Source organism: Gamsiella multidivaricata, assembly GCF_025024155.1.
Source record: "Gamsiella multidivaricata strain RSA 2152 chromosome Unknown BC939scaffold_96, whole genome shotgun sequence".
NCBI lineage: Eukaryota > Fungi > Mortierellomycota > Mortierellomycetes > Mortierellales > Mortierellaceae > Gamsiella > Gamsiella multidivaricata.
In genome coordinates, this window is record NW_026251804.1 from 19,473 (window position 1) to 45,731 (window position 26,259).

The following is a 26,259-nucleotide window of genomic DNA, read 5'->3' on the forward strand; positions in this document are numbered from 1 at the left end:
TCTCCAAACTACATCCAATCACATCGCCCTCTTTCTTTCCTTCTTTTCATCTTCATCCATCCCACTGACATCTCTCCTCCTCCTCTCTTTCTCTCTCTCTCTCTCTTTTTCTCTCCCTCCCTCCCGCTACTAGTCCTCATCCCTCCTAGACATGTCTATAGGTAAAACCATCAACCTCCGCCGACTCGCTCCTCTCTTCACTCTTTGGGCGAGCGAGTGAGCGTCTCAGCCGCGTTCTGTGTGCGTCTGTGTGCCTCCACAGCAAAAACAAGAGCTCAACATCTGTCACCCTGCAGTGTCTATGCAACCAACATCCATGGACCATGGTGCACCCACCCGCCCGAAACTCGACCTGCTAAACAAACTAAACCCGCTTCATTCTTTTGTTTTCGGACCCAATAGATCTATCCTGCACGCTCCTCACTCTGGCAGGAATTCCTTTATTCTACTTCCTTGTCCTCCCTAAGCTCCTCGCTGTCCTTCCACAAAAGATCCAATTCCTCGCAAAATGTATCGTCGTCTTGATCGCAACCCTCATCATGTCCGTTGCCGGATGCTTCATCTCGATCGCCTGTGCCGTTGTCGATAAGCGCCACATCATCAACTTTGTCGTCTCCAGATTCTTCTCCTACCTTGCCGCAGGACCCTGTGGGGTCACCTACAAGATCGTCGGAGAGGAGAACTTGGATAATTACCCCGCCATTGTTGTCTGCAATCACCAGTCTTCCATGGACATGATGGTCCTGGGCAGAGTCTTCCCCAAGCACTGTGTTGTCATGGCAAAGAAGGAACTCCTTTACTTTCCCTTCTTGGGCGTCTTCAGTAAGTTCACTGTTGTATATGTGTGTTATACTTAAGTTGGTTTTTTTGTGGTTGCGCGGACGGATCGTACGAGTCAGGGTCAGGACCAAGATTGTTTCGCTGGATCGTAGTGGCGATTAATTTACCGAGGATTCTTTGCATCCGAAACGATGCGACAAAAATGCAGGATGACCAGCAGGAACTTTGCGCATCAGTTAGAAAGGATCCTACCGACCTTTTTTATATTTTTATTTATATTTTTTTTTTGGGCGTGAAAGGCGGTCTTTTTTTTCATGGAAACCCCCTCGACGGATACCGACCGATGGAAAAAAATAAATAAAAAAAACGTGGAAGCAGCAGCAACCCAACTCTAGTGGACTGCCTCATAGAAATACGACATTTCTTTTTTTTTTTGCTAAGTAACATTATTCTCAACTCTATAGTGAAACTGAGCAATGCCATCTTCATTGACCGCAAGAACCATAAGAAGGCTATCGAGTCAACCACGCATGCTGTTGCAGACATGAAGAAGCACAACGTATGTATCAATGGACCTTGAGCACAATAACCCTCTTTTTGGCTGATGGGACGATCGATCCCTAGACTCCCTTGTATCTTTACTAATACCGGTCTTTTTTGGCATGGCACTATCCAAATACATAGTCTGGAATCTGGATCTTCCCTGAGGGAACACGCTCCCGTCTTGAAAGTGCCGATCTCCTGCCCTTCAAGAAGGGTGCCTTCCATCTTGCTATCCAGTCTCAGCACCCCATTCTTCCTATTGTCGCCCAGGGATACTCTCATATCTATGACTCTACTAAGCGCAGCTTCCCCGGCGGTGAACTCGAGATCCGTGTTCTGGAACTCATCCCCACCACAGGACTGACGACCGATGATGTGAACGACTTGATGGAGAGGACACGCAACGTGATGTTGAAGAACCTGAAGGAGATGGATCAGCGCGTCAAGCATACCAACGGCGAGATCGCACAGGAGCCCATGACGACAACCGCCAAGACTACGGCCACATCAGTAGGAGAGCTGCAGGATGAGTTGTCTGTGAAGAAGAGGAAGACCTTGAAGGACTAGACAAGGACAGGATTTCTCTGTGACAGCAATAACTCTCCCACCGCACAGTCAACACAAAAAAAAAAAAAAAAAAAAAAATCTTTATAGCCATTATAGCCATTGTATGGATGGTTACTTCATGGATTGAGGGTTGGGGGATCTTCTATGGAAACGCCATATCGTCCTTCCAGCGATCAGCTTTATACTCTCCCACGATGTTCAATGACATCGCACACCACGATCTCTTTTATTGATTTTTATTTATTCCGCTTCTTTTTTTTTTTTTTAACATATGCGCCTAACATACAATAATTGTTTTTTATTTTCATAAAGATCTCTCCGTGGCGCAAAGGAAGCCCGACAGAGGAAAAAAAAAAAAAAAGAAAAAGAAAGTGATGCACATGTGGACACCGATCATGACGGCGCGGGGAACCCATTTGGATACGATCGCCCTTTGTTCTTTCTTTTTACCAGCAAGAAAAATATCACATGAAAATTTATTTATTCGCAAAAGAGGGTTCACCATGCAATTTTGAAATCGTCCGTTTTTCTTTTTTTTTTTTACAACTTGGAGGTACCATAGGCCTCATGAGCAGTGAAGCCCTTGGTCTCGAGCAGATTGTGCTCCATGAGCTCGCCCTTGTTATCGATCTCATTGTAGATCTCCCAGCCACCAGCTCCGCCAGCAATGGGCGCAAAAATCAGGCGCTCATCAACACCCAGGATATCGCTGATCGCCAACGAGTTAGTGCCGACAATAGCAACAACTTCGCGCACATGCTGAGGCACCTTGAGAGCAGTCTGCTGTGAGACCAGGCCGCGGGTCATGTACCAGGCAAGGTAAGTATCGACCATGCTCAGACCCCACAGGCGCAACAAAGTCTCCAAGATCGCCCTATTCAGAGGAGTACAATAATAAAATGAAAAATGTCAGGAACTGGATCTGATCCGTGTGAACATGCGAGGACATGAAAAAACTAGATGCAACTTACTTGGCGCCACCGGAGACGGTCTCGATGACCTTGAGCGTCTGCTCGAAGCAGATGCGCTCACCGTATGCCTTGGCAGCAGCCTGGATTGTGTCAGATTCCTCGCCCATCCAGACCTCGAACAATTGCTTGCCCTTGTTCATCTTGGCCTGCATAGCAGTTGCGAGCTATATAAACAAAGAGGGAGAAAAAAAATGAGTACTTCTGCGGCGAGAAGCTGTCGTGCCTAAAATCCGACTAAAGCTCTTACCTCCTTGAAGAGTCCGGCCTCACGGAGCTGGAAAAGCTTATAAAGGGTCTCCAAAGACGTAATGTCCCAGTTGGAGGCATCCTTAGGGTTGGGCAAGTGCTTGAGATCCAGCTGGCCCTTCTGGAGAAGAGTAACGATCTCCTTCGCGACCTTCTGCATCAACACACTGTTGTCTCCCTCGGCAGTCATACCGGCATGAGAGAATGCAATGAACTGACCGAAGCGGTTAACGGAGAGGTAGCCCTGGCCACCGCAACGTTCACGGCAGGTCGTGGCAACACGCTCGTTATTCCAGGTCACCAGGGGCTTGATGACACAGCAAAGGCGGACAACCTCATCGGCATCAGAGGGGTTCTGCTTCAATGAGGCGGCAGCCCAGCGCTCCTTGCAGTAGTTCAACCCAATGTTCAAACAGACAGTCTGGGCAAACAACGGGAGCAGAGCTTTCTGCTGCAATTGGTAGACCATGATAGGGGTATCACTATGATGGGTCGAATGGAAAAAAAAAAAAAAAAAAAAAAAAAAAAGGGTGTCAGAACAGACGGCGAGGAGTACTCTGTTGCTACACAACTGCACATTGGATTCTTTTCTCGAGAAAGCAACCTCACCTCTTGCCCTTGGGTCCGACACAGAGACGGCTGTTAGCATAGCGGAAAGCAATGGCCAAGCAGACCTTGGAGCCACCCTGGCAAAGGGATGCGATGGCAAGACGTCCGGACAGCAGCTGATCAGCGACCTTGAGGAAGCGGCTAGCAAAAAGATATAGTATACGAGTATTAGCATCACTTGAAAATCTCACATATTCTCAGCAAAGATACAAATAGATGCCGTCTTACCCACGGCGATTGTTGATCGAGGACGAGAACTTTCCGTCGCGCGAAATGTCAGAGTACTTGTTCAAGATGTTTTGGGCAGGGACACGGACGTGGTCAAAGAACAGCTTGCCGTTGTCAACACCGTTGCAGCCAAACTTGACGCCCATGTCCTCGATGCGCACACCCTTGGAAGGAGTCATGTCCTCTTCACGGATGCGGACAAGGATGGCGTGGATACCTTCGTCCTTGCCACCAACAAAGGTCTGAGCAAAGACAATGCACCACTTGGCGTGGACAGCAGACTATTGAACGCGAACACGGGCACGAGAACTTCTTGTTAGGGGACAAAAGCACTCCAAGCAGATCGATGACATGCATAGATGCCAATCAGAGACATGACTTTACGTTGGTGATCCAGTACTTCTGGGCCTTGACGGTGGGTGTATGGATCTCCCACTCGTGGGTCTCGGGAAGCTAACCAGGGGGCAGGCAGAAGTAATGAGTTAGGGGCTGGCTGTCTCCCAAAAGAACCGAATCTAGGCTCCCGCCATATACCGTCATTTTCACGGAGGCTCCCAGTCTTTTTTTCCCCCTTCACCGTGGGCACTCGTATCAGGTGTTACACATGTAATTAGCAGCAGTGCGCAAGAAAGGGTAACTTACATAATAAGCAGTGGTCTCCATCTCAACAGCGTTGTTACCATAGCCCAACTCGGTCAGACCAAAGCATCCGATCGCGCTCATATCGTCGATCTTGGGCAGGAGGTTACGGTGTCTCTCAGTTCCGAGCTTGATCACCGTACCACCGAACAGGTTCCACTGGACAGTCATCTATGTGGACGTTGAGTCGAGCGATGCAAGATAGTCAGTCGATTGTGAACGAGACAGAAGGATCGGGATGACTACCATGTCATTCGGATACGAAAGAGGGGGACTGGGGCCTTACCTTGGTGCCCATGCTTCCGTCGATCATGCCAGCAATCTCGTGAGCGGAAAAGACACGGAGGGGATTCTTCTCAAAGTCCATGACGGAGATGTAGCCCGCGTGGGCGAGACGGCGGAGACGCTGGAGGGCGAGCTCGCGCTTGGCCTCGAGGGAGATGTCGTAGCGGGGGATGTAGATGGGGTCCTTGGCGACAAAGTCGAGCATCTCGCGACGGTGCTCGTGGTTGTCGTTGGCGAGGATACGGGCGACCTTGCCGATGTCGGCAGGGGTGAAGTTGATACCGGCCATGGCTTTGTTGTTTAGGGGCGAGAGGGAGGGAAGGGGTTGGAGGGAAGGAAGAGAAGGGGGGATGAGGAATGAGCAGAAGATGGAGGCGAGAAGGACGAGGATGAGGACCAAGAAAAGGAAACGGATAGAGATGCGACTGTGGGAAATGTGCGCGTGGAGTGAGGGTGTGAGTGCTTCTTCTCCACACCCTCAGGCGCACAAGTGAAGCCAGTCGCATCTCTGTCACATGCGAGGACGCTGCACTCCTTCTCCTTTCGTTTCTGAGGAACCAAAAGAAAAGAAAGAAAAGGCGCACCTCATGTACATGTACGCTCGCCGATGTATCCGCCTCGCCCCGGGGCCCAGTGTGTCCTCAGTCCCATCCCGCCTGCAGTCGACCGATCGATCCTTATCTCCCTGTTGATCGTGCACATCTTTGTGGCCTGACATGGTCCCTGGATCTGCAGATAGTCTCCGCTGGATGGTCTCAGCTGTAGGTCGGGGGGGCATGTGAAGAGGCAGATGAAGAAGAAGAAGAAGGTGAAGCAAGCAGAGGGCTGAATTGTTTCCCCGTGCAAGCGCGTTGCATCCAAGTAGTTCTTTCCTTCCCCCCTACCCCTCTGGTGCATGTCTTCCTGCGTCCCGTTGATCCCTTTCCTCCAGCAGCAGCAGAAGCAGCAGCAGCAGGTGGCTCGAATTAAGGTTGGTGTCCATTGTCCCTCAGACCCTATTTGAGCTCCGTGCGGACCAGATTTGGGAACGGCCTTTTTCTTTCTCCTTTCAGATCTTTCATGTATGAAGTCACTGCTAGACGGGTTGGGGGCGCATCCAGCGGGACATATCCATCCATCTATCCATCCATCCGCTGTATGGGACCAGGAGTGACCATTCAGACCCATTCAACATGGTCTCCAGCATCCTCAACTGCATTCATCACCAGGAGAGGGAGAGATCAATTGCTCGAGATTATATGCTTGGACTAGACTGCATTCAGGATCAACCTGACCTAACCAGGATGGACCGCGAGAAACGACTTTCCCTCCAGTCTGTTTGCTGAATCTCTTCAGGACTAAAGAGGAGGGGCAAACTAGTTCACGCAGAGACTAATCCAGCATCGCTCGTTCGTCACAAACCCCTTTTCGCCCACAGCATGCCACCAAAGCTGGACCCCAACGAGATCAAGATCATCTACCTCCGTGCCACCGGAGGAGAGGTCGGAGCTTCCTCTGCTCTTGCCCCCAAGATCGGTCCTCTCGGTCTCTCGCCCAAGAAGGTCGGTGAAGATATCGCCAAGGCCACCCAGGACTGGAAGGGTCTCCGTGTCACCGTCCAGTTGACCATCCAGAACCGTCAGGCTGCCGTCTCGGTCGTCCCCTCGGCCTCTTCCTTGGTCATCAAGGCCCTCAAGGAGGCTCCCCGTGACCGTAAGAAGGAGAAGAACATCAAGCACAACGGTAACATCTCCCTCGATGATGTTATCGAGATTGCCCGCATCATGCGCTCCAAGTCCATGGCCCGCGAGCTCTCCGGTACCGTCAAGGAGATCCTCGGAACTGCCTTCTCGGTCGGATGCACTGTTGACGGCCAGTCCCCCAAGGATCTCGGCGATGCCATCGATGCCGGTGAGGTTGAGATCCCTGTAAGTCACTCTTCTCTTTATTAATCCTGATGGAGATGATCTCTCCACTGATGGTCATCGTCGCGTCTATGCTTCTGTTGTTCTTTGTTCTACTTTCTAACATTACGGGCCTTACTTCTATATCATTTTCTAGGAGGCTTAAATAGCTTGTATTATAAGTACTTGTAATGCAACATCGCTATAAACCTTGGTTCCAAGGCTCGAATAATTCTTTTTGTGTATTGTGTTTTGGCGCAGCGTTCAAATCATGAGTGAATAACATCATGGAAAAAACGGAGGGAGGCCTTTTCTCAGGACGGGTGGGGGGGGGGGGGGGGGACGCAGAAAAAGGATAGTTTTCAGGAATGGAATCAACAAGGAGGAAAAAAAAGAAAAAGACGTATTAAACTGCGTTAGGACTATATATCGCGGAGTGAACATGTGTAAGCAACAAACCGCTGCAAGAAAAAAAAAAAGAAGGAAGAGATAAAGATACCAATGGCAATATAACTGAACGTAACTGAACGGGCCTTGTCAAGTCCCTGTGTACGCAAATGAGCCATTGTGAAAGATATGGGAGGCCGAGGGCGAAGTCTTTTCTTGAATTTATGTTATGCGGCGTCAGTTTCGCTGCTTTAGGCTCAAATGCTGAATGGATAAGCAGATCACGAATCAATCTATTGAAATCAAAAGAGTCATTGACAAAAACCAATGTCCAAATGTCGAAAGCGCCATTTGGTGTGCTCCACTCCCCCAGATAAGCTGATTCCGTTCTAGCGCGCAAGTCATTGATGATGTCTAAAGAAGGCGGTATATTCATAAAAGAGACACTGAGCAAGGAAGACAAGTCGGCGACACGCTGGTGAAAGAAGATGAAGACTGGAGTTGTAGACAGGTCAAAGGCAACCTTGTGCATCGCATGGATAGAGCAACGCATGAGGAGCATGTCCCTTCTTATCGTCTGCTGGTTCATGAATGGATCCGATTCTGAAGGTCGTGTGTCAAATTTTTATTGAAGTCGCCGACAGGTCTAGTTCGCAACTAGGGTTGGCACAAGACTGTCTACTTGCCCTTGGTCCCAAGTATGCTTCCTGTTGCTTCAGCTTCAGTCTGTCGATGTGACCTTCCTGGAGCTGCAATGCCATATCTGACATGTTTGTTCCTCCATATAGACCTCTCGACGACTCCCCAGTGATATTGACTGAATAACGCCTGATCCTGCATTGTACAGCGTTTTCTTCAGGATTAGGACCCTGTTGGCGTAGTCCGCGTCATGTCGATGTCCATTCCGCCTCGGGTTAAGCCATGCCTCCAGCTGTATGCTGTATGCCGTGTACGTGAATTACCCTTGAAATCGGATCGACAGAAACCGTGGGCGTCGAGAAGCAGACCAGGCTGGCGCCCCGCATTTTACACTTCACATTTGAGGAAAACCTCCGAATATAAATAAAGAGGCCAGACCATTCTTTATTTTCAGTTTGTTTCGTCCTCATTCATCGCCATCGCCATCTTCTGCCAACAACAATAAAAACGAACAATCCATCCTTACCTCGACAACTCCATCGCACACACACATACACACGAGCCTGAACCTCCTTACAAACATGACCTCGACAATGTCTTCCTCCCATTTGCACCCTGGATCTGATGTCACCCCCGCCAAATCCAACAACGAACCCGCACCCATTCCTGTGCCAGCCTCCCTGGACGAACTCGTCGCACTCTTGCACGCCGAGCTCGGCTCCAACGGTCTGGACAGCGAGCATGTCGACGTTGACCGGGTCAAGAAACTGATGTCGAATTACGTCTCCAACAAGGGCGATTGGCAAAAGTATGCCCTCTTTGACAAGAACCGGTACACTCGCAACCTCGTCGATGACGGCAACGGTAATTTCAACCTTATGATCCTTGCCTGGCCCGAGAATGTTGGAAGGTAAACCACCCCCCTCCCCAATTCCATGCTCCTATGTGAAAAAATACGGCCATCCTCCATTTGGTCTCGCTGCTCACATCACTCTTCCTTGCATGGTTTGCTACTTTCATCGGTGTTGATAGTGCGATCCACGACCACTCTGGTGCCCACTGCATTATGAAAATCCTCGACGGCGAATTGCAAGAAACCCTCTATGACTGGCCCGACAAGGTCATTACCGAGTCCGACCACTCCGATTCCGGTGTCGGTAGCGACCACAGCGACAATGAAGAACAGTCCAAGCCCATGAAAATCACTCGCGAAACGATCCTGCACCGGGATGAATGTGCCTACATGTCCGACCAGCTGGGCCTTCACCGAGTATCGAATCCGCTCAAGGGCCAGGGCTCGCTCTCACTACACCTGTATACGCCTCCTTACGAAACCTGCAAGACCTTCAATGAACGGTCTTCAAAGGCAAGATCGTCGGGCAAATGTGTGTTTTACTCCACCAGGGGTGAAAAGTTGGAGAGCTGTCCTTCAAAGGCATATCTGGAGTGCCCCCTTACGATTGATGACCAGTGAATCGGATCCTGAGCCCCGTTACGTACTCGGTCCCGAGTTCGCCTTATGTCTGTTATTATTTTTCCGTGTATATCATGCCTTGTCGTTCGTATTAGCGCCCCATAGTTATTCCTGCCCTTCATGTACGCCTTTCAATAGTAATTGAAACTGAATAAACACTTTGTACATATCAAAAAAAATAACTGACTCTGGTCCCCGTTGGATATTCCCCGCCCGCATGAGTCAGTGAGGAAAAAAAAGGTGAAGTGTACGTATCAGTGACGAAGCGAATATATACGTGGTGGGATATAATGAGAATTAGGCGCGGAAATAAATGCTGCAGAAGAAGAGGGAGAGTATGGCAACGATAGAACGAGCGCAAGGGGAAAAGAAACGCCCACTGGATGTAGAAAGTCCTGAATGGCTGCCTGTGTGAGTGCCAAGGCTCCTGTTAGGTCCTGTTAAGTCCTGCTAGGCAAAGTGAACAACGTTGTGATGTTGAGAATGTGAACAGGCGGCGGTAGCAGGTGTAGGCCGCACACACCGTGCGGTTCAAGTGCAGCAAAAAGGAACAAAAGTCGGCCGAGCACAATAGCAGAGTGCAAGGGAGGAGAGAGGATAAGGAGGTAAATGTAAGGCAGAGAGGAATGGGATGTAGTTGGGAGAAGAGGGCATAAAAGAGATCAGCAGCAGTGCCTTTTTTCAACAGATATATCCTGTTCATGGTCGATGGCGTGCTCGACTTCCCCAATCCAGCCAATCACCATGCGGGGCTGGTCTACTTGCTCCCCACCGCAATGGGACTGCTATTTCCCACGTTCGCATGAGATTTCGCTCTTTTTTGGTCAAGAGAGAGAGAGACAGAGTGCGTCTCGTGAGAGACCCTGGTGTTACTGTGCGTCGTTCGTTTCATGAATTGACATTATTGACATTGGAAAAGAGGACAAGCGCCAACGCTGGCTGATTCGAGCTGTGGCTGATGGGTGTGTGATGCGATATGCTGCTGCGGCTGCCGAAGGAGAGACCTCGAGACGCTTTTTCCAAATGCATACTATCCGTGGAGAAACAGCAGAAACATGAACGTCCTTCTCAGGGGAACAAAGAAGAGCACGTTGACCATGCGCGATGCATGAACCACAGAAATAAAAAGAGCTCACCTTTTATTTTACTACAGTAGACTACTAGTCTACGTGCATACGCGAGTGAGGATATGGACGCCTGCCTTCTACACACAGGGCAAACAAAACGGAAGAAAGATAATACCGCGGCAAAATCTTTCATTCTCTCTTTCTTTCTCTCACTTTCCCTCCCTCCTCATACTTTTTTCTCCCCGCCATTCTTTCCTCCCCCCTCCCTCCAACCGCCCAGCCCAACAAACACCAACACCATGTCCACCCCTGTACAGCGCGACGAAGAATCCCGCGGCCTCTTGCACGGCCAACAGGTTTCTCACACTGAAGCCAACGACACCTTCTACGGCCGCACCTTTGGCCATGTCAACACCCACCGCAAGCGTTACTTTGCACTCTGGCTCCTCGCCGCCACCGTCGCGATTTCCACGGTCCTGGGCCTGCATTACTATCATAAGCAGAAACACGAGGGCGGACACCATGATGATCCTGAGGGCGAGTCGAATTTGATTGCAGGCCTCTTGACGGGTGTCGTCGCGGCTGCGAGACCAAAGGCCCCCGTCTGTGAGTCGGATCGGTCCTATCCGATTGCCATCCTGTTGTCGATTTTCTTTGGATATATCGCGTAAGTTCCTCTTTCGAAACTCATTGGCCCATTGGACATTGAACAAAAGAGCAGGTGGTGTCCTGTTGCTTTGAGAACGAGGGGGGATGGCCTGAAAACTTGACTAACACCATGCTTTGTGGATACGATGATCTTTTTTTTTTTTTTTTTTTTTTTTTTTTGTTCAACCTTTCTAGAGTTGACCGCTTCTACCTCGGCTACATTGTCTCGTCCCTCATCAAGCTCGTTACTGGTAAGCAAAACTTGGTCCTCCCTGTTTTCACCTTTTTTTTTTTATTCCCGCACTCGTGCAGAAATTGAAAAGGAGCATGAATATTGTTACGGTGGGAAAAAAAAAAAAAAAAAACATTCGTCCCGGTCAGGGTCTTTCTTTTTTTTTTTTTTGCGCCATTTGAAGAGATCTCCGTCCAGCGGGATGGATAGGATGCCCCTTGCCATACCCAATACTAATATCACCCTCATTTTATCTTTCCTTCGCTCTAGCCGGTGGTTTCGGTATCTGGTACATCATCGACATTATCCTCATCATCATCGGAGGCCTTCCCGACCACAACGGATGCCGTCTCACCGCTCCTTAAAACGGACACTGCAAGCAGTCATCAATATTCATCATTCGCGTGCACAACAAAGACCAGGAGGGGCGAGAGACAGATGGAGATCAGTCGTGTCTTGCGGCTGTTGTATTTCCCCTCTTCCAGCTCATTGTAAATAAATCATCATATGCACAAAGAGCCGCTGTTTCGTTTCTTTCTGGTAAATGATGTGCTTTGTTCTTCCATAGCGCCCGCGATCTTTATTCTTGGCAACGGATGGTGGCAGCCTTATAAGGTTACACGACGAAGTCTGTTGCGATGGTCTATTATTGTTCTTGTGCTACCCAAGAAACGCTGCTGATGTTGATATTACAAGTCGTCGTCAGAGTCCACCTCCATGACCTCAACCGAAGATTCTGTCGTCCGCTTGGACGATGAGTTATCTTGCCGACTTGAGTCACTGTCGCTATCGCTCGTCAGCAGTTGTGCAGGCACATAAATGTCCAAAGCTTCTCCAGACCGTTCGGCGCCCCTGACAGAGTCATCCTGTTCCATATCATCCTCTTCCTCAAGCACCTGTCTATTCAATGCTCTAGTCACCCAGTTCAGATCCAAACCCTTGAGACTGGTCGTTTGTCCATCTGAATTCCTCATCAACGACTGTACCACTCCCTTGGTGCTACTTCCGCTCTCCGCGACCTTCTTGTTCTTGTTCTTGTCCTGTACTGATGTAGTGACATCTGGCGATTGTTCATCTTCCGTCTCCAAAAGCGCCTTCTGTGTCGCGGGCAAGACCATCATCAGATTATCGATCAGCACCTGTCGCTTCTGACTCTTCGTTAACTCCGTCTCCGGACCCTTGGACTGCCCAGCACTCTCTCCGTTCTGACGGCTATTCCGCCGCTCGATGGCCTCGCGATGGAACTGCACTACATCCTCCTTTTCAAGTTCGATCGCGAGCAATTTGCGGTGCATACGAATCGCCTCAAGGTATCGAGAATGGTTGACGTAGTACATGATCAAGAATTCCTGTCCGACCTCACGCGTCAGTCCTGAGTGCTGGTCGCAGTACCGTATAAAAAGCTGTTCCTCCGCCTCATTCATTGTCAAAAGCGAGAGCGCCCGAATCGCCTTCCTGTTAGGTTTGTCTATTGTTTAAAGTAATTAAGCAAGAGTCAGTCCCCTGCATAGCGACACGCATGTACCTGAATTTCTTCACAAAAGAGAAGCGGGGCACGCACATACCTAAAAAGCAATGGTCAAGCAACCACTTGAACAGGCGCCCGCTCCTGTCGGCTGTGCTCAATCCCCTGTCCTTATCATCGCCATTCTTCTTGCTGGCATTCCGCGAGCGACTGGACGGAGCAACTGATCTTTGATAATAGAACGCCTCTGTGAAATCAGTCTCGAGCAGGATCTTCATCTTCAGTTCCAAGAACCGATCCGAAGACAGATCCAGGTTAGCGGCCAGAATGAACTGTCGTGCCAGGCTCGATGAGCCGTGTTTGAAAATCGCCTCAACCACGTCCTCGATCCAGTCTACTGTCAACCCTGGTCTTGAAAGATACAGCACCGCATTCTAAATCCATGAACAGGCAGACGATTAATCCATTGATATGCATCTCGGCATGCGTAACCAAATGGCGCAAACAAAAACAGGTCTTTTTATCGTACTTTGAATTCAAAGTGATCGAGTGCCCAGAAACCGTTCATGAGGTCAACAAATTTGGGAGGAATCATGAATTCCCTCAGGAACAGCTCCTTGGCATCACCGTGTTGATTCTTCAGAAGGTAATATGCTAAGCAGTTCCTGTTGTCTGTGTCGAGGTTGCCGTTGAAATAAATGTTGGTCCACAAGTTGCGCTGCTGAGCATGATTCCTCGGTGGATAAAGTGTGCCAGCTATTACAATGAACAACAACAAAAGAAAAAAAAAGAAAAGAAAGTCGGGTGAGTGGTGAATATCCTAGGTTGGCAACAAGAACAGTGTAACAGCGAGACTTCCGCAGCTTACCTTCCAGTTCGACAAACTCCAACAAGCGATCGTAGAATAGCTTTCCTCCCAATTTCTTGCGATGCTGCTCGATCTCCGCTAGCTCAGAGTCGGTATAGTTGAATTTGGCCTTTTCCTCAAAGAACGATCCGTAGACGGGTGCAAGTTCCCTGTGCATTAGCTCTTTTCCCTCAACTCCCTCAATCCACTCGGATTCCTTGCGGTTCCACTCAATATCGGCCGCATGAACATAATTGACGATTTTGCCGAGATAGAGTACCGTGAGCTCATATGAATTTGTCTGTGGACTGATATCCAAAAGCGTACCGCCTTCGATCGCCGTCATCTCCACGACATCCAGGTTCTGAACGTCCTTGTTACTGATTTGAACGGTTGTCAAGTTGGATCGCAATGGCGCATGGTCGACCTGGATGGAGAATGCGCAGTGAATGCGAAGTCCATTTTCGTCTTCAGAGATTGTTGCTGCCAAGGTCTTGCCGCCTGTCGCAGCCTCGCCCTCCAGCATGGGTGGCTGAACATAGCCCAGAAGCCGGTAATCGGACCGCTGAGGGCGAAGGTAGTAGATAGAGATTGTTGGACACTCGCCGTATTCCTTCATGCCCGGTGAGTAGCCCTGACCGACTGCCAAAAGATCCAGTGTCTCATCCTTTGTGTGCTCGAGTGTGATGCTGGTGATGGGCAATGTTTTCGATTTAAGATCCTCAAGAGCCATGAGTACATGAAGTTTCTTACTCTCATGTGCGCCGTCGTACTTTATGACAAAGACCTTGGCCTCCGACGTTCCTGCCACGATGACGGGTATGGATCCTGCACTTTTGTTGGACAGTGTGGCGAATGATGTGATCTAGACCGTGATGGGCATTGGAGTCTTTCCTCGTTAGCATAATTGCATTGTTGACTTGGTCCAAAACTGGGTAGCTCTTTGTAAAATAAGAAAATGCCCTTACCGATCCCTTGTTAAGTGAAATCTCATGTTCGGGTTCCTATTCAGCGACAAGTGCAGCAAGCATTAGGTATCAGGTAAGCAAAAGCTCAGCGGTAGAGAGAAAAAAAGAGGCAGAGATTCTCAACGGCTTCAAGATTGCTTCTGGACTTGCCTTCGAACAGTTCACTTGCCCTGCTTGCGAGACGGTAAATTTATAGATGGTAACCCAGCCGTCTCGATGTCCCAGGACCAAAAGCTGCCTCCGGTTTTCCTGAAGACGCACTCTGCTTTGTAAGTCCTCACCTTCCTCGTGTTCCTGCTCGTTCTCTTCTTCTTCCTCATCGATGTTGATTGATGATGAGGTTGTGTCGCCAGAGTTGTTTCTCTGCAGGAAGGAGGAAGATGATGACGAGCGCGAAGACCAAGAGCCGGATGAGATTAGTGGCCGATTCGAGGGGTGCGATGCGAAGAGAGGACGTGAAGGAGTCTTTCCCCAAGACTTTATCAAACGATGGCTCACCGTGATTGCTTGCTGGGCCGTCACTGTTGCAGCGGTCAGGAGCCGTGGCGCAGAGATGAGTAGTTGGAGGCGGAGTGATAACAAATTCCAGATGAAGACGTGATCCCGGTCCTCTTGCATCTCCCGCACGACAATGACAAGCGCGTGAAACTCGGCTACATATGCATCCTGAACATTCACGATAGCGATCTAGTGGCAACAGCAACAGCAACAAAGAAATAAAATAAATACAGAGATTAGAGACCATGCAGTGTGTGATTTGAACGCGTCAATGTCTGATAAGGACGACAGAGCATTCTTACTTCGCTGCTCTTGAATAGATCCCTGAAGCGCAGTTTAATATCTATGGTGGATAATGCACCAAAGACCTTGTCCTGGCAGGTGAAGATGTCGCGGACCTCGATGAAGGTCGAGTCGAATCGATAGAACCACAGGGCATCTGCAGCCTTGACCCCGACGAATGCAGCTCCGTGGAAGTCGTCTGGGTAGAACTCATGTGCGACGGGTCTGAATTCGGTGACAAGGGTCATGGTTGTAGCAGACACGTCGCTCGGAGAGGTGAGAGTATTAGAGGAAGGAAGGAGGGAAGGTGGGAAGGAGGAAAGGGGCGATGTGGGAAGAGGGATCACGATCAAGCCAGCAAGGGCAAGAGACAAGCCACATACGAACGAGCTTTGCTTGATCGCATTCAATTGCGCTTTTGGATGCGTTTCAAACCTATATATCACGGTGCTTGAAGACCGCCCTAGGAAAGGTGGCCGTGGCAAGATGACAACGGTGCCTTACATGGAATCCATGGGATTCATCAGATAGCCGCAGGAGGGTGAAGTAGCAGCGGTAGTTCCTCTCCTTCCCTCCCCGTTATCCTCTCCACATTCCTCTCTCTCTCTCTCTTGTCTCCATCCATGCTTGTCGCGTGTTGATGGATGGATTGGTCCAGTTGGTAAAGAACCATTTCAACTATCCAATTGAATTCAAGGACCTTATTTCCCCGCATCCGTCTTCTCTTTCTTGCACACATCAACCAATGCACACCTCTCCTCCCCTTTAGCTCATTCCCTTGCTTCCTTTTTTTTTTATTCTTCTTTCCTTTACTCATTCCTTCTCACCTCATTGTCTTCAACTTCTTCATCCTCTTTTTCTTGATAGCACTGTTTAACTGTCCACTCTCACCTACTCTTCTATCATCACTATCGCCACTATCGACACATTCACCCTGTCCTCTTTCCTTCTGTCTTCTCGCTCGATTGTAGTTTTGTAGCTGTCGCTTATGAGTACCAACCTACCCCCTATCGTTATTGCCGGAGGAGGAGGAGTGGGAGTAGGAGGAGAGAGTCTTGGGTCATTGGCCTCCCCGCTCCTCGTCTCCTCGACCACCCACCATGCCCACAACCGACACCTCCACCACAGCAACAATTCCTCTTCTGCAACAACACCTGGCCACAACGCTTCTTCACCTACTTCAACAGGACTCGGATCAATACCCATACGACTCATCCAATACGGTCTCTCGGTCCTTATGCGGATCAGGGCCATGTTGCCGGCCATCCTTCGTCCTTGGTTCTGGGTTGGACTCTGGCTAGTCTTTCTGATCGTCAGTATTGCTATCTTTGCAGGATTCCATACGCGAATCTTTGAGATGTTGGAAACCATGGCCACCTTCATCAAGGGTCTCGGACAAGCGTAAGTCGTCCAACTTGAATTTTTTTTTTATGAGCTGTGTGGCGTGGACCCTGAAAGTTGCCTGGACAAATTCGCCGTTGGCTGCTCAGTCTCCTCACTCAATTGATCTCCTTTTCTTTTTTTGTTGCTAGTGGTCCTCTCATCATCATGCTCGGTCTTTTTTTGACTTCATTTCCTCCCTTAGTCGGATACTCGTCCCTGGTAACCATGTCAGGTATATACGAACATGTAGTGGCGGACCGAATAAAAATATAACTGTTCAGGGAATAGCACCACAGCCCGATTGACGCCCAAAACCGAACTTCATCGACTCATTGGTTGCCACGTCTTCGACTTCTCCGTCTTCGCACTCCGATTCTTCGTTCATTTGACCATCATCTCACGCAACTCACATATTTCTAACAAACTCAACCGATTGTAGGGTACGTGTATGGATTCTGGTTTGGGCTGTTGATCGCATACAGCTCGGCCCTGTTGGGATCCATCACATGCTTCTACCTATGTCGTAAATGGTTCAAGGTCCAAGTCAGGGCCCTCATGGCCAAGAAGCAGAGCATGAAGTCTGTCGTCAAGGCTGTCGAGAAGCGGGGATTCAAGGTAGGATATACAATACAACTTTTTTTTTTTTTTTTTTTTTTCTCTGCATGCCTGCGTGTATGATCCGAATGCAAGTTAGATATTTGGCTATGCTAACCTTATTTCACATTCGTCATGGACGTGGACACTTGTAGCTGATGCTATTGATCCGTCTGGCGCCCTATCCTTTCAACGTCATGAACGCCCTCCTCTCCGCAACCCACATACCGCTCTCGACCTTTGCCATCGCCACTGCGATCTCGCTCACGAAACTCGCCCTTCATGTCTACATCGGATCCACGCTCTCATCCCTCGCCATCCTTCCGCCTCCACCCACCGACACCAACGGTCCCAATAACGACGACGGCAGCACGCCCTTGCCCACGGACGACGCGAACTCACATGGCAGGAACCTTAAGATCGTTGTCATGGCCATCAGTATGGTTCTTGGAATAGCTGTCGGAGCCTATGTCTGGATCGTTGCCAAGCGTGAAATCGAAGCCAGTGAGGGCGTACGCATCGAACGACGCAGGAAGAGAAGAGAGAGCTTGAGACAGAGTCGAGGATCGAAACGCTCTTCCTCTGGAGGGGTCGCAGCTGGTCGTGGATCAGGAAGGGTGTCCAATGTGGCGGTGGCTAGTAATAGCAGCTATCTCCTGGCAAGGGGAGGATCATCTGAAAGGTTCGATCTGCTGGGTCAAGACAACAGCGATGCCGGTGTCTCAGTCGTGGATCTGCCATTAGGAAGTGGGTCAGGATCGGATTTCGTGGGCGATGCGTTTGTTAACCATGAATACCTGGACGACGATGAAACAGGACAGGAAGATCAGGCCCTTGTTGGCGGAAACGGGGCACAAATGCATAACCGCCGGCACTCGTTGTCAGGGACAGCAGCCATGGCGGGTCGAATTGATTATTGTAGCGACTCTGAAGAGTCCGATTTTTTGGACGATGAGGATGAGGATATGAGCGATATGGAGCGTGGAGTCGGCGATGGCGGCGAGTCCTTTCAACTTCATGCCACAGGGATGGATATCAGGAGTCCGCAGCCATCACCCTCGCATCCTCTACGGAACTCACGGGGGACTGGGCAAGAGAGCATGGGCTGGTTTGCAGAGAATGGTATCGACATTAGCGATGGAAGGTGATGAACAGACCCTGCCTTAGCTATCCAACCAGTGCCATAAACCTCCAGTACGAGATCTACACAGGATAACGTTCTTGTTTTTGTTTGAATGGCGCAGAAAAAAAATATTACTGGAACTCATCCTTTGTATTTCAACCCCATTTACAATTATATTCTTTTGCTGTCGCTACAATTTTTATTGCGCTGGATCGCTGTGCTTTGTACTCTGTACCGAACTCATAACCATTCAAAAACAACAAGAAAAAAAAAAAAAAAAGGCTCGTTAAAATAAAGCCTCTGCCTCGGAGCCAAGGGCAGAACATCAAAAACATCTTGATACCGTACCTGCGGACGGCCTTTTCTTCCTGTTGTCTCTGCATCCTTGCGCTGTGGGCCGTCTGCCGAGCAGCCCTTTTGTCCTCTTGCGCCTGCATACGAGCTGCGTGAGCCGCCTGGCGTGCCGCCTTCTGCACTTGCTGGTCACGCATCTTGGCCTCGTGTGTGGCCTGATGCACCGCCCGCTGCTCTTCCTGCGCCTGAACCCTAGCTGCCTTTGTCGCTGCATGTTCCTGGAGCAGGAGCGCATGAAGTTTTTGGCGAATACGATGTCGCTCGCGGGCCGCAGTTTGATCTTGGTTCAATGGGGCAGTGTCAAAGTCGGAGTCAGTGGACGTTGAGGGTTGATGTTCTGGACTTGACATTGCTTGGGGAGAATGAGGGATGTGCTCGATGGTTGAGTGGGCGAAGAAGAGGAGAGACAGAATAGCGAAGATGGGAAGAAAGAGGGAGAGGGAGAAAGAGGGAGAGAAAGAAAGAGGGAAAGATTCCCGCGACGCTGGTCAAAATAACTAGATGAGAGCGGTTCGTGCAGAGTGTGCTGTGCTGGGTTGTACTGCTCACAAAGTCATAATTCTGGCCTTTTAGACCACCTTTTTTACTACTGGCACTACTCAAATATTTCCACGATAAAAAAATATAATTTATTTTGCATGGATTTTGTGCCAACGTCCACGAATACGAACACAAAAAGCATTGAGGAAATTTTTATCTTCCCTTGAATTGAGTCGAGCCACTACTATACCATCATGTCGAATTTGAGCTAAGCAGCAAATTATTGAAGTAATAAGCAACAGTTGCTACTACTAATCTCGAGCGGAAAAGTGATCACAGCCGCATACAATAAGTGCATGCGCAGGCACCATAAGCATTAAGCAAATAAAAACACTGCCTTCAATAAGATATACAATAATAGCAGCCTGCGACGATCCTAAGCCTTGGTTTAAAGTATGACTGGCAGCCTTTGCCTCTTTTAGGTCTCTCTCATTCGAAGCTTGTAAGCTTCATAATAAGCCTATTTCTTCATACCTTGTTTCTTCATTCAAGCCTCGTGGGCTTCGAAGCGGGCCACTCTCTCTCCCAATTGCTCCTCCGTGAGGACCTCCTATCCCTCTTACGAATCCCTCTCGCGAACCCTTCTTGCGAACGCGATATCAGGAAGAATAACGATGCAAATTAGTAAAGTCGCAAAAGACTTGGCCGTATCTTCAAAGAGAAAATCGATAAGCAGCGTGCGCTGATTTATAGAGACGTAGGAATTAAAAGTCTCTACATATCGAAGCAGTGTGTCGGATGAAAAAAATAAAAGGGTCATGAACTGAATAGGTAGTAATAGGAGCTTGAAGCATGAGCTTATTTTTATGCCTCTTCAATCTGTTGCCGTTCTGCGCAAAGATGATGGGGTGGACAAAGACTGCCGTATATGACTGATCAACTACCGCGAACCGTTGGATATCTCACCGATCCAACGGTGTGCTGTACTCTATCTGCTAGCATTTCCTACGATTGCTCATTATCACGCGTAAAAAATAAAAATAAAAACGACAATGCACATTTTATTTTCTAGTAGTGGGATTTGGATTTTATGGTCCGGATCTCGTTAAAATGTCCATTTGGTCTTATTTTCCCTTTTTTGGGTCACATTGTTTCATCCACCTTAATCATATCCACGGAATTGCTTGAACATCAGAAAGTCTATTTTAATATGAAAAGTGAACAAACAAATATAAAAAAGTATCTAGATTCAAACAAGATGAAATGCCTTTGCAAAAAAAGCTGAATCTTTCACGACCCATTTTCCTTAGTCCTTCTTGTCCTCGTCCTTCTTAGTGTCGTCCTTCTTGATATCTTCGTGGTGCAGCTTATCCTTCAGCTTATCAAACGTCGACTTAAAGAACCCTCCTGCCGAGTGGTGTGAATCATCCTTGTCGCTTGAACTTGACGACGACGATGATGATGTCGTTCCTGGATATGTCACCTCTGCAAACTTTTCCAAAATCTCGCGCTGAGTCTTGGAAAGCGTCTTTGGCAGCGATACCCTCATTGTCACGAACTGATCTCCCTTATCGCTCCTGTTCAGCCTCTGGATTCCGCGCTTCGCTAGTCGACTCACATCATTTGGCTGTGTTCCCGAGGGCACCTTCAGTTCCACATCGCCATCTACTGTCGGAATCTTGACTGTGCCTCCCAAGGCCGCCGTCGTAAATGGGATCGTCGTCTCCGTATATACATCGGCTCCCTGGCGCTTGAAGAGCGAAGAGGGCTTGACCCTCAGACGAACAAACACATCCCCTGACCTGCCCTCACCATGCACAGGTTTGTGACCCTTTCCACCCAACCGAATGCGAACACCCTCATCAGCGCCTATGCAATATCATCAATAAAAAGCAACAAAATGTAAGCCATATACTCGTATAACTCTTTGGATCATTTTCTTGTATTCGCCTGACATTCCACGCACCTGGAGGAACATGCACATCGACAGTCTCATGTACGCGTACACGGCCAACACCTCCACACGTATTGCACTCCTTGCCCTTGTGCAGCATAGTGCCTACACCGCCACAGGCCTGGCATGGTGCCGACATGTGGAATCCTTGGACTGAAATCTTTTGCTGGCCAGTTCCGTGGCACACTTTACAGGTATCGGGTGCCTTTCCGCTCTTTGTTCCGAATCCATGACAAGGTTCACATGTCCTGATAGGATCGATCATCACCTTCTTAGACGCTCCTTTGACAGCTTCCATAAAGTCGATCACCAGTGGCACCTAGTTCGCAGTATAAATTGGATAGCAGTTCGTTAATAATCGCTCAGCGAACAAATAGTACACAATATAGTTGAAAAAAAAAAAAAAAAAAAGAGAATCCTACCTCTAGATCTTCGCCGACGCTCGAGAATCCACTTGATCGACTACCGCGTGGTCCACCGAATCCCCCTCCGAAGAAATCGAAAACGTCTTCAAAGTTACCAAAGCCGCCAGCACCGCCGGAGAATCCACCGGGGAATCCACCGGGGAAACCTCCAGCTCCATGAGGCGAGTTGCCTAACAGAAAATGAATAGGAAGCAACATTGTAATATGTTGTCAGTAAATCGCATACAGCCAAGGCACATCTGCCAGCAGATCGAAACAAGAAATGTTGTCAATGAAAATACCGTTGAATCCTGCATGACCAAACTCATCGTACTGGGCCTTCTTTTGTTCGTCGGACAAGATCTCATATGCCTCCTGGATCTGAACAAACTTTTCACGGGCCGCAGGATCCTTGTTCGTGTCTGGGTGGTACTGCTTCGCAAGCTACTCAAGTGTCATCCATAAAGAGAGGTGGTTCACACGATCTGATCAACATTCACTGTTTTTACAAGACCCATGTTGGTTCAGATCCATAAAGTCGGTCGTAGTGGAAAGTTATTGATTACACACCTGATAGTAGGCCTTTTTGATCTCTGACTGAGATGCCGTCTTTTTCACCCCCAAAAGCGTGTAAGGGTCCTGTTGGCTGGCAGATGTCGGGGCTATGCGATCATAAGCACAATGCACAATCCATTATGAGTTGGTTTCGCTGCAAATGCTGACAAGGCATTCCAATTGATCCATGAAAGAATGAAAGATCTGCAGTACCTGAAGCATGAAAGCTCCGCTATCAAAATTCCCAGCAAGATCATGGATAAAAAAGAAAAGTCAGATCATTGTGCCCCTCGGATCAAAAATTGCTATCAGATCCATCAAAAATAACAAACGCGATAACAAAGGAGACGCACCTGTTGGCTGAGTATGGAGGGGGCAGATCCGATAGCACTGCCATGGCCTATGAAGCGATAATGCAACCAAGTGATATTAACAGATCTGATCATACAGGCAGAGTTGTTCATCTCCAACATCCTTGATCCGTTCGGAGTTATTAAAGACGATCCGTGAGAATAAAAAGTGGTGCCCAAAGATACCTTTGAGCGCACTACCGAGCTGGGCTGCATGGGTTCCGATCCTCTTGGGTCCGAGGACCGAGAAGGCTCTGGGAAGGCCCGGTACTGGCGCGGTGACACTGAACGAGGTCTTGACTGATTTAAAAGAGCATCGGGATCCGATGCGGAGGACAGTGGTGGCAGTCGACATTGCAATGGCGTTGACAGTAGTTCCAGTTATTTCCAGTTCGACTCGTTGTTTTCCAAGCAGGCAAAGGCAAACAGACAGCGTTGCAGGAAATTGTCGATCGAAGAAGAGAGCGAAGGGTTGCAATGGGGAAAACGGGCGGCTCTTTATTTCCTTTTTCTCCAGGGTTCCAGAAAAAAAAAGAGGTTGGGTTTTCTGTGGGCTACCTGTGGCTTGTCTTCGGAAATGGATCGCATTTCACTTTACGCGAGGCGGTCCATCCACTCAGACATTTCCAAATGCAAAGGTCGTGGGGTGACACCCAGTTGCTGTAGGCGAGGGTGTTCTCTTCTTTTCCTCACGTCTTTATTATATTCTTTTTTTTCGATCCAGCAGTTCTACTCTTCTTTTGAGTGTGCGATAACTGCAGCGGCTTCCTTGGCAGTCTTCCTCTTTTGCCGTTCTTCATACAAGGTGCGGTTGATCAAAATTCGTTGCACAATACTTCCAGTCGTCACCGGGTGAGGTGGACCTTCCAGCTGCACAAAGATGCCCCGTTCCTTAGCCACCTTATAGGGATCTTGACCGAGTAAGTTGTTCGAAGTAGGTGTGCTTCCGTGCATAACCACGTCCACGGGATAGTCTCCGTCCAGGATTTGGTCCGTGACAGCATACGGTGCACCTATCACGACATCATCGACATACTGTATGAAAGCGAGAAAGAAGTGGTTAGCATGAAAGGCATCAAGGACAAGTGCGTGGCATAATAATGATAATAATAATAATAATACAAGCTCGGGGTCCTACTCGACAGGAAAGGACACTCAGGACACGCTCATGCATGCTCAAAAGTGGATGATTGGGACCCTTGATCGCTCTGATGGTCTGATCATCATGTACGCCCACCACGAGATAATCTCCCGTAGCCCTAGCGCGCTTCAAAAACTCGATATGTCCAACATGGAATAGATCAAACGTTCCATCAACGTACACGATCCTGCTGCCCTTCTTTGGTTCCCTATTCCCGCTTGCGAACTGTACGATCTTTCTAGCCGTTGCCAGGACGTGACACGCATCTGCGTTCCTATCGCCGTCAACGCCGACATCTACATCGGAGTGGCATGTCCCGTCTTCAGGGACAACATTGTCGGGAGCATCCTGCTTCATGAGCAACATACGCGCGACTAGATCTGTGGTCGAGACACCTTTCGTGCGCTTGCACTCGCGATACCGTCCTACGTCCTTGACATGCTTATATGAATCCGAGCCATCTGCCAGTGTAGAGATGTCGTCTCCGTGGACACAAAAGTCGCAGTTATACTGGTCCATCCATTCGAGAGAGGTCAGATAGGGTGCATTAGGGACTACTTCGTCGACCCATTTGCAGGCCGCTGCAGTTGCAATTCTATTGTGAGGGTTTAGACAGGTTATTACATGCTACATGTACTACGTGTTTGGAGCGCCTTTTCTGACGCAATAATACCTCTCTTGCTCGTTCATGACAGGGGGTCCTTTGTGGAGTAGCAATTCTGCATCTGAATGAACGCCTGCGACGATACTGTCGCCCATGGCTTTGGCTTGGCGCAAGGCATTGTAGTGACCATAGTGCATTACATCAAAGCACCCGTCGACCCAGACTCTTACAGGCTTTCTTGGTGCATGATGGTCCACTAGATTATCTGCGGTTGCGGCTGTCATATTCTAGATACTTTATAGGCTTCGGTGAGTGGATGAAAATAAGGACTGGGGCGAGATGGGAAATGAGAAGGTGAATGAGGAAGGGAATGAGAAAGCAAATGAAGAAATGAATGAGGAGTTGAAAAAAAAGGACAGAGTAGGACAGCATGGTTATCCGGTTGACGCCTATCCCATTCGTGATGCAACAAGACCCTGGGCCAGTCTATGACGGTCTAAACCCTCTGTAACTACATCACTAGACTATCCGAAGCAAGAACATCGATCACAGTATCTCTCCTTCGGGCTTGGTTGCTTCTTCATTAGCTTTACTCTCTTCTTTTCCCTCAGGCGCGATATGAGACGCGTATTGTGAAAGCAACGTCCGAGTTGGTCAATGCGAGCACAGCAAAATAACTTATCGACATTCTGTTTCTACGAATTTCGCTCTATTTCTCACTCTATTTCTCGCTCTATTTCTCGCTCTCTATGCCATACGTACGTCGGACCTCATTCATCCTGCACCCCATACCTCCCCTTACTACTGCCTCTTCCATACCCAAGTCCTTCATACCCACCTCCACTCCCTCCAGTGCTCACACTTATCTGCATCACCCCAACCTCCAAATTCCTACCCGCCCGTGCCTTCCTCGCCTGCTCCTCCAATGCCTCCAGCCACCTCCTTACCCCGCCTTCCGCCCCCAACACCCTCCTCTCCACCCTTCCCGCCGCAGCCTCCCTCAAGCTCACCCCGCAACTCTTCAGGATCACCGCACACGGATTCTGTTCATTCGCCAGCTTCAAATGCCTAGTCACTGCATCCTGTCTCGCAAACCGGCCTAGGCACACAATACAACAATGCGCCTTCTCCGGCAAATGACCCTTCACATGTCGATCTCGATCATGGATTCTCGCGAACGTCTTTGGACATTGTGGACAGCCATGTGGACGACGGGTCTCGTGTGAGAGACCATGGGATTTAAGGTTGAAGGGCCGGGAGAACGTCCGGCGACAGTTTGGCATCTGGCAGACATACCGGGCTTTGGGTTTCTTGTTGTTATCGTTATCCCTGTTGTTGCCGGTGTCATCTGGGTAAATTTCACCTTGACGGTTGTCGCTATAGCTACTCCTGGTGCTAAAAATGTCGTCGTTTGTAGAACAAGGCATGCCGGGCAGGGAGTTGATGTGTATGCGCTGATCTGCGTATGCAAAATCCGATGATGATGGACACGAGGACGACAGCATCGTCGGGCTCGATGGAGGCGGCGAGGGCGAGACCGAGGCTGAGGATGGCGAAAAAAACGAAGACGAGAGCGACGATGATAATGACGGAGAGGAAGCGCTATCCAGTTTATGGTGGGATGAGATACCAAATGGAGCCGACAATGGGATATGGGCTTGATGCAGTTGCTGTTGGTTCTGATAGTGGTGGTGATGATATTCTGTCATCTCTGGTCCTTCAGTCAGGGAACGGACCTTGCAGATTGGAATCGTCTCGACGTTCGCTTCAAGACTCATGTTCACGTCTGTAGAGACGTCTTTTAGAGTCGGCGACGAGGAACCTGCGGAGGCAGGAAAATAACCACCATAGGAGCCGTGGTGCTGATGGCCGCGCTGAGAGCCATTCTGATGTGGCGAGACTAGCATCGTCATAGGGCTGCCCGGGGACGAGTTGCAGCTGATCATGACCTCGGGGCTCAACGAGAACGAGGGAACCTGGGTTACGAAAGCATCCATGCTCTGCGCTCTCCGTAAATTCAAATGCGGTGGCAAGTGGTATCCGGAGCGTTGGTGTAACG

General features: G+C 49.2%; 14 protein-coding genes across 14 annotated transcripts; 5 read left to right on the top strand and 9 right to left on the bottom strand.

The window, feature by feature from the left end:
• Positions 1-39: 39 nt before the first annotated feature.
• BC939DRAFT_466291 (1-acyl-sn-gylcerol-3-phosphate acyltransferase) lies at positions 40-2,236 on the top strand. The gene is made up of 4 exons (XM_051557623.1): positions 40-161; positions 403-822; positions 1,245-1,339; positions 1,465-2,236. The coding sequence occupies exons 1-4, from the start codon at positions 152-154 to the stop codon at positions 1,888-1,890; spliced, it is 951 nt and encodes a 316-aa protein (XP_051407372.1). The 5' UTR covers positions 40-151; the 3' UTR covers positions 1,891-2,236.
• A 194-nt stretch (positions 2,237-2,430) lies between these two features.
• Positions 2,431-5,157, bottom strand: BC939DRAFT_481251 (acyl-CoA dehydrogenase/oxidase; the record flags this gene model as incomplete). Its single annotated transcript, XM_051559008.1, has 8 exons — positions 2,431-2,764; positions 2,862-3,025; positions 3,109-3,589; positions 3,717-3,857; positions 3,945-4,225; positions 4,329-4,397; positions 4,587-4,754; positions 4,870-5,157. 8 exons carry the CDS (start codon positions 5,155-5,157, stop codon positions 2,431-2,433), a joined length of 1,926 nt encoding a protein of 641 aa, XP_051407373.1.
• Positions 5,158-5,305: 148 nt separating this feature from the next.
• On the bottom strand, positions 5,306-6,160 carry BC939DRAFT_332986 (uncharacterized protein). The gene has a single exon (XM_051551614.1). The coding sequence runs from the start codon at positions 6,033-6,035 to the stop codon at positions 5,454-5,456; it is 582 nt and encodes a 193-aa protein (XP_051407374.1). The 5' UTR covers positions 6,036-6,160; the 3' UTR covers positions 5,306-5,453.
• A 126-nt stretch (positions 6,161-6,286) lies between these two features.
• Positions 6,287-7,288, top strand: BC939DRAFT_466295 (60S ribosomal protein L12; the record flags this gene model as incomplete). The annotated part of the gene is made up of 3 exons (XM_051557624.1): positions 6,287-6,775; positions 6,909-7,059; positions 7,251-7,288. The coding sequence occupies 2 exons, from the start codon at positions 6,287-6,289 to the stop codon at positions 6,915-6,917; spliced, it is 498 nt and encodes a 165-aa protein (XP_051407375.1). The 3' UTR covers positions 6,918-7,059; positions 7,251-7,288.
• On the bottom strand, positions 7,085-8,043 carry BC939DRAFT_333001 (uncharacterized protein). The gene has a single exon (XM_051551615.1). The coding sequence runs from the start codon at positions 7,725-7,727 to the stop codon at positions 7,158-7,160; it is 570 nt and encodes a 189-aa protein (XP_051407376.1). The 5' UTR covers positions 7,728-8,043; the 3' UTR covers positions 7,085-7,157.
• A 420-nt stretch (positions 8,044-8,463) lies between these two features.
• Positions 8,464-9,194, top strand: BC939DRAFT_383196 (RmlC-like cupin domain-containing protein; the record flags this gene model as incomplete). The annotated part of the gene is made up of 3 exons (XM_051551776.1): positions 8,464-8,687; positions 8,810-8,908; positions 8,948-9,194. Coding segments are annotated over 3 exons (570 nt in total), but the record flags the coding sequence as incomplete, so codon positions are not given.
• A 938-nt stretch (positions 9,195-10,132) lies between these two features.
• BC939DRAFT_466299 (uncharacterized protein) lies at positions 10,133-11,716 on the top strand. The gene is made up of 3 exons (XM_051557625.1): positions 10,133-10,985; positions 11,162-11,217; positions 11,469-11,716. Exons 1-3 carry the CDS (start codon positions 10,441-10,443, stop codon positions 11,561-11,563), a joined length of 696 nt encoding a protein of 231 aa, XP_051407378.1. The 5' UTR covers positions 10,133-10,440; the 3' UTR covers positions 11,564-11,716.
• Positions 11,717-11,728: 12 nt separating this feature from the next.
• BC939DRAFT_333045 (nuclear pore complex assembly-domain-containing protein) lies at positions 11,729-14,395 on the bottom strand. The gene is made up of 4 exons (XM_051551616.1): positions 13,532-14,395; positions 13,193-13,419; positions 12,764-13,097; positions 11,729-12,666 (listed from the first exon to the last, which is right to left on the bottom strand). Exons 1-4 carry the CDS (start codon positions 14,241-14,243, stop codon positions 11,888-11,890), a joined length of 2,052 nt encoding a protein of 683 aa, XP_051407379.1. The 5' UTR covers positions 14,244-14,395; the 3' UTR covers positions 11,729-11,887.
• Positions 14,292-15,589, bottom strand: BC939DRAFT_333080 (uncharacterized protein). Its single transcript, XM_051551617.1, has 4 exons — positions 15,279-15,589; positions 14,977-15,165; positions 14,479-14,841; positions 14,292-14,375 (listed from the first exon to the last, which is right to left on the bottom strand). Exons 1-3 carry the CDS (start codon positions 15,504-15,506, stop codon positions 14,548-14,550), a joined length of 711 nt encoding a protein of 236 aa, XP_051407380.1. The 5' UTR covers positions 15,507-15,589; the 3' UTR covers positions 14,292-14,375; positions 14,479-14,547.
• Positions 15,590-16,010: 421 nt separating this feature from the next.
• BC939DRAFT_466305 (snare associated Golgi protein-domain-containing protein) lies at positions 16,011-18,632 on the top strand. Its single transcript, XM_051557626.1, has 4 exons — positions 16,011-16,659; positions 16,791-16,873; positions 17,081-17,256; positions 17,391-18,632. The coding sequence occupies exons 1-4, from the start codon at positions 16,247-16,249 to the stop codon at positions 18,381-18,383; spliced, it is 1,665 nt and encodes a 554-aa protein (XP_051407381.1). The 5' UTR covers positions 16,011-16,246; the 3' UTR covers positions 18,384-18,632.
• Positions 18,558-19,156, bottom strand: BC939DRAFT_532859 (uncharacterized protein; the record flags this gene model as incomplete). The annotated part of the gene is made up of 2 exons (XM_051561677.1): positions 18,707-19,156; positions 18,558-18,597 (listed from the first exon to the last, which is right to left on the bottom strand). The coding sequence occupies exons 1-2, from the start codon at positions 19,060-19,062 to the stop codon at positions 18,558-18,560; spliced, it is 396 nt and encodes a 131-aa protein (XP_051407382.1). The 5' UTR covers positions 19,063-19,156.
• A 1,110-nt stretch (positions 19,157-20,266) lies between these two features.
• On the bottom strand, positions 20,267-22,948 carry BC939DRAFT_466308 (uncharacterized protein). Its single transcript, XM_051557627.1, has 8 exons — positions 22,642-22,948; positions 22,459-22,505; positions 22,319-22,337; positions 22,121-22,212; positions 21,853-21,994; positions 21,569-21,741; positions 21,159-21,465; positions 20,267-21,061 (listed from the first exon to the last, which is right to left on the bottom strand). Exons 1-8 carry the CDS (start codon positions 22,808-22,810, stop codon positions 20,499-20,501), a joined length of 1,512 nt encoding a protein of 503 aa, XP_051407383.1. The 5' UTR covers positions 22,811-22,948; the 3' UTR covers positions 20,267-20,498.
• Positions 22,949-24,654, bottom strand: BC939DRAFT_466313 (uncharacterized protein). The gene is made up of 3 exons (XM_051557628.1): positions 24,270-24,654; positions 23,594-24,191; positions 22,949-23,490 (listed from the first exon to the last, which is right to left on the bottom strand). The coding sequence occupies exons 1-3, from the start codon at positions 24,482-24,484 to the stop codon at positions 23,185-23,187; spliced, it is 1,119 nt and encodes a 372-aa protein (XP_051407384.1). The 5' UTR covers positions 24,485-24,654; the 3' UTR covers positions 22,949-23,184.
• A 610-nt stretch (positions 24,655-25,264) lies between these two features.
• On the bottom strand, positions 25,265-25,489 carry BC939DRAFT_381529 (uncharacterized protein; the record flags this gene model as incomplete). The annotated part of the gene is made up of 1 exon (XM_051551759.1): positions 25,265-25,489. A coding segment is annotated over one exon (225 nt), but the record flags the coding sequence as incomplete, so codon positions are not given.
• Positions 25,490-26,259: the final 770 nt, after the last annotated feature.